The 10,192-nt window shown below is 51.2% G+C and overlaps 1 protein-coding gene across 1 annotated transcript in view; it reads right to left on the bottom strand.

Moving 5' to 3' along the window:
* The window catches only part of LOC108505235 (connective tissue growth factor-like), a 12,193-nt gene extending 11,284 nt beyond the window's left edge, over nt 1–909 (bottom strand). The window contains exon 1 of the mRNA XM_017831060.1: nt 790–909. Within this exon, the coding sequence (XP_017686549.1) occupies nt 790–852 (63 nt within the window). The 5' untranslated portion in view covers nt 853–909. The remainder of the gene's footprint in view (nt 1–789) is intronic.
* Between the last annotated feature and the right edge of the window lie 9,283 nt (nt 910–10,192).

Here is a 10,192-nt window from a genome sequence, read left to right as displayed (position 1 = left end):
CAGGCTGAGCCTAAACATAACTCCCAGAAATCCTGGAACTACTCTCACCTCTGAACACCACAACAGGCAGATTCAGGAGCAACTCCAAGTGCTGCCAGGAGCATCCAACAGACCTCACCAACCAGGAGTTTATTGCCTCTCTCAGCACAACAAACCCTGCAAGTGCTTCTGTGAACCCGATTTCCTGATGTATCCAAAAGGCACTTCCAACAATTTAGAGCCATTAATGACTGCAGGGACCTTCCTGCCAGTCCTGGCACGGGAACAGCACACAAACATCCCAAGAGGAATCAGCTGCTCTGTCAAGCACTTGTGTTAACAGGAAAACAGGCACAAATCCTGCTCTGGAAACTCTGCAGTCTGATTTTCCCCTCGGGATCACTGGTTTGGGGAGCACATGGGTGGATTCAGTGGCAGCTGGGGAAGGATGGGGATGGTAAGGAACTGGGATATGAGACTGTTATTCCTTGCAGTGACACAAACTCAGTGACTGACTTTCCCTCTCTCTGTTCTCTTCTCCCCCTTGTAAACCAGGACTGGCCTTTGACTCCCAGGAGGGGGATGAAACAAAACCCATTCCCATGTGCCAGGAGCTCTGAGATCCGTGGATGACTGGCGTTACACGGGGCAGCTCCGAGCCTGGTTTAATTACACAGCACGTTCCTGTCGCTCTGCTCCCAGCCCAGCTTCCCTGGGAAACTCGGGAGCAGGTGGGAAGGGTTTCCCAGCCCAAAGCCCTCTCATGCATCCAAGCAAGAAGCTGCAGAGCCCAGGCGGAGCTGTACGTACCCAGCCAGGGGCGAGGAGCAGCAGGAACAGGGTCCGGGTCACTGTCCCCAAGTTTCCAGACATCCCGAGCACTGGGAAGGGATCCAGGCTGCCGACTGGCTCCCGCTCGTTCGGAGTTTCTCGTCTCTTTGGAGCGAGTTGCACATCAGCTTCTCCTTAAATATCCTCTGGAGGGGGCGGGCCCCGCGCTGAGCGACGGGCTGGAACCGAGCCCGAAGGGGTGCAACAAAAACTGCCCAAATTCCAGGGAACACGAGCGGATTCCTGCGGCCCCCGCGGTTACGGGGCTGCCACTGCTGCCCGCAGCCTGGTTACCTTCCAGGCGGGTGAATCAAACCCCAGTAAAAGCAGGATTGCTAGGTTTTGATTTTTACCTCTTTCCGGCTCCCGGAGTAGGAATCCTGGCACAGCTTTGCTGCCAGAGCCCCCCTTTCCCTGCCTGCAGCCGCTCCCGTTTGGCCGCAGGAGCTCAGGGGTGAACAAGCAGAGCTTTGCGGTGCTCGGCGTTGGAGCAGGAGGGAGGGATGGGAAGTTTGGCGCTGTCAGGTGTCCCCTCTGTCCCTGCATCGCTTGTGCTTCCAGCCCCCAGAAATTAAAGTTTCATCACTGGAACTCCTGCGCGAGGAGGGCTTGTAAAACTCCTGCGTGTTTTACAAGGCAACGAATAGCTCCAGGATGAAGAATTTTGATTAAGGACGGCACTGCCCTAAAGTGCTTTGTTTGTGCCTCGGGATTGATGCAGGATCTCACGCATCTTTACTTGGGGGCAATATCCTTTCTATTTGCTGCTGAAATCCAGCACCAGGCTTCTGTACAGCCAGCACAACAGACCTTTGGAATAGGAGAGAGTTGTTTTGTGTATTAAAGAGTCGTTTTGTTTATTCCCGAAGAGGAGGCGGAGCGCTGCCGTGGGAGGAGGAGAAGGAGGAGGAGGAGGAGGAGGAGTGCAGCAGAGGGCACTCTTAGCCCTCGCTGGCCGGGGGTGGGACAGAGCAGCTCGGGTACCGGACAGAAGCCTCTGTGCTGCACATGGAGTGGCCTGAGAACGGTGGAGCTGTGCCTTAGTCAGGGAGCTTTCCCGGGGAGAAGTGGTGCAAGGTCTGGTACTTATTTGGGGCCAGGAGAAAGCAGGGGCTGGAGCTCAGGCACTGTCCCACAGAGCCCAGCACATCCCAGCTCAGTGCTGGGAAGCAGGGCAGAAAATGAGGGAGTGTAGTAGGTCATAAAATCATAGAGTGACAGAGCTCCTGAGCCGGAAGGGACCCATCAGGATCATCCAATCCCACTCCTGGCCCTGCACAGACACCCCAACAATCCCACCCTGTCTGTGAAAGCATTGTCCAAATGCTTCCTGAACTCAGACAGGCTTGGTACTGTGGCCACTGGGGAGCCTGTTCCCAGTGCTCAACCACCCTTTGGATGGAAAACCTTTTCCTGATATCCAGCTTAAACCTCCCCTGACTCAGCTTCATGCCGTTAATTTAAATTGCTTTAACCCGATTTAAATTTTAATTCATGCCATCATTTACATTCAGCCTCCTTCCTGTCTGCCTCCAAGGGTAGGGCAGTTTAGCTGGGAATCAAGCCCTGAATTTCATCCAGGTCCTGTCAGGTCCCTGTGCAACAAGATCAGCCTCCACACTCCCTGTGTGTCCAAACTGACAATTCCGACTCTTAACTAATTAGCACTTGGAAAGCCCCTCGGGATTCAGGGCTGGAGAGCATTAGCACAGTGCAAACCACCCCAGATGCACCTTCTTCTCCCCTTCCATAAGAGGGATTTCACAATCACTTCCATAACAGCCACCTCTGCCCGTGTCCCAGCAGAGGATTATGTCTGCACACATTCATGTTCTGGGGGTGGCACAAACACCCAGTGCCCTCAGGCAGCTTGGAGCTCCGGGCATACATTCCTTCCCCTCTTGGAGGGCTTGGCACCCTGAACTATGTTGTCACCTAAAATTAGCTGCTCACATTTCCCGGGACATTCTCCCACCGCTCGTAAATGAGACAGGGATGAAGTGCTGCACCACCTCCATCCTCATCCCCTCACACTGCAGGAATATAAACCCCAGCTGAGTCCTGAGCCCTCCAGGGCATCTGGAGATGACACATTTGTGGTTTTCTAGAAGGATCATCACCCTGTGTGATGTGTGGCTCAAACTTGTCCAAGAATAAGACATTCCCCTTTCTCCAGTGACAGGACAAGGGGGAATGGCTTCAGCAGAAAGAGGGCAGGGTTAGATGGGATATTGGGAAGGAATTGTTCCCTGGGAGGGTGGGGAGGCCCTGGCACAGGTTTCCCAGAGCAGCTGTGGCTGCCCCTGAATCCCTGGAAGTGTCCGAGGCCTGGTTGGATGGAGCTTGGAGCCACCTGGGCTGGTGGAAGGTGTCCCTGCCCATGGCAGGGGGTGGAACTGGATGGGCTTTAAGTTCCCTCCACACCCAAACAATTCCATGATTCCATGATTCTATAAGAAGCAGCAGCTGCACTTTGAACAGTGATCTTCCAAACTGTGCTTTAACACAAACCTGCTGTGTGACCTGGGATGAACTGTTCAATCACAGTCCTAAGGCTCACCCACCTGCCAGGAGTTTTGTTGGGAACATTCAGCACCAAGCTAGCATTTTGATGGCTGATTGGGTTTTCAACCTGCAACAGAAGTAAAGAATAATTTGATTATAAAACATCCTTTCCAAGCTACTCATCATCATCATCCACCTGAATGCTTCCACCTTCCCAGAGCAGTCAAACACACTGAGTTCAGTCCCACTCATCCTTCAAGCCACCTTAGCTCTTGGAGTATAGGAGCAGTAGGATGTGCAGAGGAAGCATCAGCTGGAGATCCCTGGATTTTGGGAGCTCCCTACACCCAAGTTCCAAGATTTTCCTAGGGCACTGGGACGAGCAAAGCTACCCCTCATGTGAGGAGCTGAACTGTTCACCCCACTGGACATACCCAGAGGGAAAAGAAGAACATGAAGGTTGAGTGCCTCAGGATGATCAAAGGCAGGAAACACCCAGGTTAGCACCGGTTTGGATCTCCTCCTTTTGCCTGAGCTGCCTCAAGTGAAGGGATAAAGGTGTCAACCCTGCTTAAAATCTCCCCCAAGCAAAGCATAGTGGGTGTTTAATTCACCTTGTTACGTTCTTCGGGGTTCACTCATCCTGCCCAACCGGCACGTTCCCTGAATTCACAGTAATTAAAATAGAAGACATTCAGATATTTGCTAAAAAATCGTGTCAGGCCAAGGAATAAAATGAAGGCAAGCACACACACAGGTTTTTTTGGCTCAGTGGGATTTCTCCCTGCCTGCAGAAGCCAAAACAAAAAGCTGGTACAAGCAGCATGGTACAGAGAATTGTGCTCTCCCAGTCCAGGGGATTGTCCTCACCCAGTCTGCAGTGACTCCCGAGCTGTCCCCTGTCCCAGAGCTGCTCAGTCACCCCCAGGACATGCTGGTGGCCCTAAAATTCCTTCTGAGGGTTCCTCCCTGTGTATCAGCTGTGTCACCACGTCAGTGGCTGTAAACTGTCAGAAGGAAGTGTCAGAGAAATGCAGCACCAGAGCTCAGCAAAGGCTCAGTTCTACACCCTGTCTAACTCCAGTCAGGGTGCAAAGGCTTCCTTGCTCTAGGGATGGAAAGGGCAGGAAAAACCACCCCTCCTCACTCCAGCACAGCCCTGGGATGAAATCCTGACTGCAGGGAAACACCCTCTGGCTCCAGCAGAGCTGGGATTCCCTCAGCATGCCAGATACACAGCCCTGAGGCCACTCTGCTGTGCCCACAGGGTGTCAGGGAGGGGACAGATTTTGTCCCTGGCTGCAGAGTTCACTTGTGAAATCCACAGTTCTATCAGCTCTGGGAGGAACACCCTGCTGTATTTGAGGATTTATTGTGACATCGGAGTCTGTCAAGGGATGTGACACTTGGGATGGGTGAGGTGGCTGCTGATGTCCTTGTAAAGGAAGTAAATATATAAAAACTGTCTTGGCATCACCAGTTTGGAAAGAGCCAGTGCTCAGACACAGAGCTGGCCAGGAAAAAGCAGACATTCTCCTCTAGGAAAAAAAAAAATAAATGCCCCCTTTGGAGCCTGATCTTGGCAGGATGTAAAAGTCCAGGTCTGCAGCAGCAGAGGATGCAGCCAAGGGCACCCAAGGAAAAGACACTGAACCCAGGGGATGCTCATTTCAGATCAGGTGAGCAGTGACAAACAACACTTCCAAGGATATCCCTGCAACGAGGCCATGGTGTAACAGCAGGTGACCTCCTGAGACCCTAAACTGCAAAATTTGGCTGTTCAGATGCAGCTGTGAGTCACCATCATGGCCAGGAGCATTTGTGCCGAGGCACGGGCTTGCACAGAACTGCAGGAGAAACAGGCCCTGGGAGGAAACAGCTGCACCCACCTGTGAAATGGATGCTTCCTCGGGTTTTTCCACTTCTTAACTTACTGCATGCTTAATTATCCTGAAGGAAAACTGCAGGGAGGGAGGGCATGTTTAAGGTGGACTCGGGCAGGGTCATTTAAGGAGGCTGTTTGTGCCACAGGACTGCTCTGATGTCTGAGACCAGCACTCCACATCTCCCTGAGTTTGGTCCTCCCCACCTGCACAGAAGGATGTGCTCAAGGGAACAGGGCTTGGGAAAGAGAAGGGACTAAGGCTAAGGAAGGTCTCTCTATCTGTGGGATATGGCATCACATTACTAGTTCTGCCTCCAAACACTGCATTTTCTCATCCCATGTTATGGGCACCAGGATCTGCCACCCCCTGAAGGAGCAGCTGCCCTGCCACGATGACCACGAGCTTCCCCTGGTGATTGTGTCTACACAGCTGCATCCAAGAGGGTGCCAGGGGGAATTTTCCTCTGGATCCCACCCCTCCAAGGACCTCTGGCACCACCCGTGCCCTAAAATCCAGGACTCAGACAAAACAGCTCTGCTGAAATCCCCAGTTCTTCCCTAATTCCCTGCACATCTCATCAGCCTCAACAGGCAGCAACAGGTCCCTGAGCTCTGCCAGGCTGGGAGGACCTCGAGGGGTGGGTGGCCTAGCAGGACTGGTGTGTAGCTCTCATTAGGGATTTGGGATTCCAACAGGAGCCTGCCCACACCTTTCCCATTCAGGTTTTGGAACAATTCCAGCCCATTACATGGAATCAGTGAATAATGGAGGTTGGAAGGACCCTCAGGTCACCTGGTCCTCCTGCAGCCCCTCCCAACACAGAGGGTAGAGAAGAGGGGGAGATCTTAGAGACCAAGGAAGGGGGTCAGTGGGGTCCCCCAGTTCCTCCAGGCAGCTCTCCTGACAGCCTTTCCTGTACTAAGGAGCCTCAGCACAGGAATCCTGGATGAGTTTCCAGCCCCCAGGAGCTGTAACTGTGATCCAGCATTACAGAGGGCTGGCACCTTTGGAGAAGCAGGGACTTCTCCCAGCTGAGGGGATTGTTAACCTTGGAGTGTGACACAGTCACCTCCAAAATTACCTGAGAACCTGCTGATTAAATAACAGCATTGTCCTCCAAAGGGCTGCACAAAGTAAGTTACAAGCACACATTAAAAATGAAGTGGGAAATGTTAAGTGTGAGACTTTCACTTACATGTTCTTGATTCCTTTTCTTTTTGTTACAGGCACACATCTACGAGGTTGATCTTTCTTTTTTTTCTTCCCTTTGTTTCCTTACTAGTAGGTATTTTAGAAGTTTCACGTCACAAATGTATGAGAAAAGACAAGTCCCAAGCTCCATGAAGAGCCTCCTTATAGGAATGGTGCAATTTTACACACACTGATAAGGAAATTGTCTGTGTTTGGAGCCATCACTGCCTTCAGAGAGACCAAACTCACCCAAGCTGAGGAAGGTGAAAAGTTTCATCAGGCTGCAACCTTTGTGAGGGCTCTCACAGAGCTTTACATGAGCAGAGGCAGTGCTGGAGGCCTGGGCACTTCAAGTTCAGAGCCTTTATTTTCAGTTCAGCTTTTGCCACACTGTCTTTTAAATTCCTCATGACTGTAAAGCAAACCCTGACAAATTATTAAAGCTTTCCAAGTTTAGACCATTTGACCCCAGAGGTGCAATAATAGACATTTTCAAATCGGTTCCCAAAGCCTCAGTCTGTTGTTGTTGCTGTTTTAAGGAAGTTATTTGAACCAATAATTTTAAGCTCTATATTTTAAATTGTTTCACCCTCAGAAGCCTGATGTCATCTGGCAACAGAGGTGCATGAGGTGGGTCTGAAGGCAGACTTGAGGTGAAAAACAGTCACTTGTTTTTTTTCCAGTCTTATCCCTGCAGCACAGCCATGAGCCAGGTAAAAGAAAAGCTGTAGCTGGTTCCATTTCTTTGCCAGGCAAATAGCCCCAAATCATCTTTACTCCAATGCCTCTTCATGCACAGTCATTTCACAATGTTCTCCCTGGTGCATTAGACTGGAAGTTGATGGCCTGCCTGGCAGGGACAGGCCAGTCTGCAAGGTCAGGAGGCTCTGCTAAAAAAGAAACTTACTGGGGATTCTCAAATTTTTACCATTTTGAGCCCAAGGTGTCCTGACCTCACAGGAAAGGAACGGGGGAAATGAAAACCTTGGAGCCTGGCTGTGTTTCAAGGAGGTAAGGGGGAAAAAAGGCTCTTCCTGCCAGGGCAGATGTTGGTCACTTGGCACCTTGAGACCCCACAGAAATGGTCCTGACTGGAATTAACTGCTCAGGTTCTGTGCATCCCTGATATTCCAGGTGGGGGGTAACCAACCAGCTGCATGGACTCACCACTTCCCTGCTGAAACAGTGACACTCTGCCTGTGCAAGTTCCTCTGAATTCGTGATGTTCCTCCTCTGCTCATCTTCCTCCAGAGGAACCAGCAAGGGCCGGGACACAGCTCGAGCCTGTTCCTTCTGCCCCAGACCAGGAGGGCTGGCAGGGCCCTGTGGATCCCTCTCCTAGAACAAAGGAAGCACAAAATCACTTCCAGCTTCTCCAATTCTTCTCAAAATAGTATGGCAGCTCAGTCTGTGCTGTTACCCTGTGAAAGGGCTCTGGAGAAACAAAAGGAATCAGGCAGACACCCATGTTCACACTGGGGCTGTTCCTTCACCAGGATGCATGTGGGAAAGATGCTATTTTAAGCCCCAGGTGGATTTTAAGGGGGTCTTGGCCAGGCTGTGCTGAGCCAGAGAGGAATCCCATGGACCAGCCTCATGACAAGGATATAACCCCCTTCTTCACCCTCCCCAGCAACTAAAATCAGAGTTGAAAGAAAGAATCTTGTGGCAGAAAAATTGCCTGCAATGAAAGGACTTCAGGAACAGAAGGATGAGGTGAATTTGACATAAAGAAAGGCAGAACTTCACCCTGAGCATTCCTGTGGCAAGTGCACAGTGATTCTGCCAGTCCCTGCTGTCACCAGAGAACCATTTCAGCTGGCACTGGGGCTCAGGTGCTGTGTCCACTGCAGGATAGTCCTCTGAGGTCACACACAGCGCTGGCAGTCACTCCTCCTCTGCTCATTTTGAGAGCAACTTCATGGACAGTCACCCCACAGCCCCTACAAAGGGCTATGAGGTGCATTTACAGCAGCACTGTTGGGATTGGCAATGTTTCCCTGCTCCCAAAAGATGACTGAAACATTCTGCCTGGTCAGTGCAGCTACTGGTTTAGCTGGAGTGGAAAAGCCAGTATTTTCCTGGAGGGATTTGGGCTTTCCCCAGGGCATGGAAGGGAGGATGAAAGCATTTCTCCTGCCCTTTCCCTGCAGAATGGAGGGCCAGCCAGGATCAGCCTCTGCTATTCAGTGAAATAGTCATAAAAGTGTGTGTATGAGAGATACATGAGGATGTGAGGGAGGGTTGGGGCTCTACAGTGCTTGTAACATCCTTCCACATCCTTCACATGAAGATATTCACTCCATAAATATCCTGGGTTATATATCCAGGCTGGGCCTGGAGTTCATGCTGAGTTTAACAGGTTGTGCTGAGGGAGCAGTGTGTGTGTCTGGATGTGTGTGTGATTCTTCTCCCTTCCTGGAGGGAAGCTGGAGGGTTCTCTGGAGTATGGGAGCTCTGCACTTCTCCTCGGGCTAAATCACCACCTCAAAACAGAGCTGGTGTGTTTTAAGGAGGGAAGCAAAGCAAAACCCTCTGTTATCAGGGAATCTGGAGCTTCTTGGTGAGGGCTACAGGAACCTGAGCTCTGGAGAGAGCTACAAACCACTGACCAGAGGCAGGGCCTGGGAGGACCACACCAGTTTACACCAGTTTACACCAGCTGAGCATCTGACCTCGATTCTCTTTGGGCTCTTGGTGCTCGGGCTGATTCTGGAAACAATTTTTAGCATTTGTCTGCACTGCAGACCCCAAACTATCTCCAGCTCAGCACTGGATCTCAATTTCTTCTGGCAGTTGGGGTTGTTTTGATCAAGGTCCTAGCCTGCCTGAGGACTCAGAGCCAGCAGAGAAGCTGCTGTCAGCATTCCCAAAGCTCAGCTCTCGCCTGTTAGAGCATCCTGCTCCTCCACATTCCCACTGGATACACCTGGAGCTGCTGTGACCGTGGCAGGATGAATCCCAGCTACCCCACAGCAGGAACTGTCCCTCTGCCACCCCCGTGGTGGCATCAATCAACACCCTCCCTCCAGGGGCTCCTTCTTTGTTTACAAACTAAAGAAACCCGAATTCTTGCATTACTGAGAATTTCCGCTCAGCTGTGGGTCACATTTTAAGATCCCTCTGTTTTTCTTTCCAAATAACAAATGTTTGTTTTGCTGGAGAAACAGGGAGTGATCCTGTTCCACATGAACGGGTGTAAATCGGGAGTGATTCCACCCAGTCCAAAAGGCCAGGAGCAGGGAAAACCCAGCATGAGCAGCAGATCCTGCCCGTTTCCACGTGAAATCCAGGTTGCTCAACTCCTTTACCCCCCACTGCCTTTGTTCTCTTCCCACCCTTGCTCAGTCTCCCTGTCAGAAGGAATGCCATGGCTGGGATGTCAGAGCAGTTATCACTGGATGCTTGGCTGGTTTAATAAGTCTGTGATGTTCTCCAGATGCTGAAGAACCCAGAGGATGGTCTCCTCTGCTCTGGTTCACACAGCCATAAATCCCGAGTCGCTCCACTTCCTTCTCCAGGCTCGTGCCAGATGCAAACAGAGGAACCAGATCAACATCCAGGCTGGAGCTACTAAAAGCAAACTTTCCTAGGGAAAGGCTTTTCCAGTGATTGATGACAGACAGTCAGACAAAAGAGGGGCCTTGGGACACATTTCTCTAAGTCACAGCAATTTTCACTTAAGCAACTGGGACTTTTTTTGAAGCCCAAAACGGGAGACAAAACTGTTTACTGCATTCAGCCGACCCAGTTTATTTGTTTTTCTCTTTAGAAGACACAGGGCTCAGTGGGAACATGAA

Source organism: Lepidothrix coronata, unplaced genomic scaffold, assembly GCF_001604755.1.
Source record: "Lepidothrix coronata isolate B3197 unplaced genomic scaffold, Lepidothrix_coronata-1.0 Scaffold187, whole genome shotgun sequence".
NCBI lineage: Eukaryota > Metazoa > Chordata > Aves > Passeriformes > Pipridae > Lepidothrix > Lepidothrix coronata.
The sequence above is the reverse complement of the archived record's forward strand: the minus strand, read 5'-3'. Positions and strand labels throughout refer to the sequence as shown.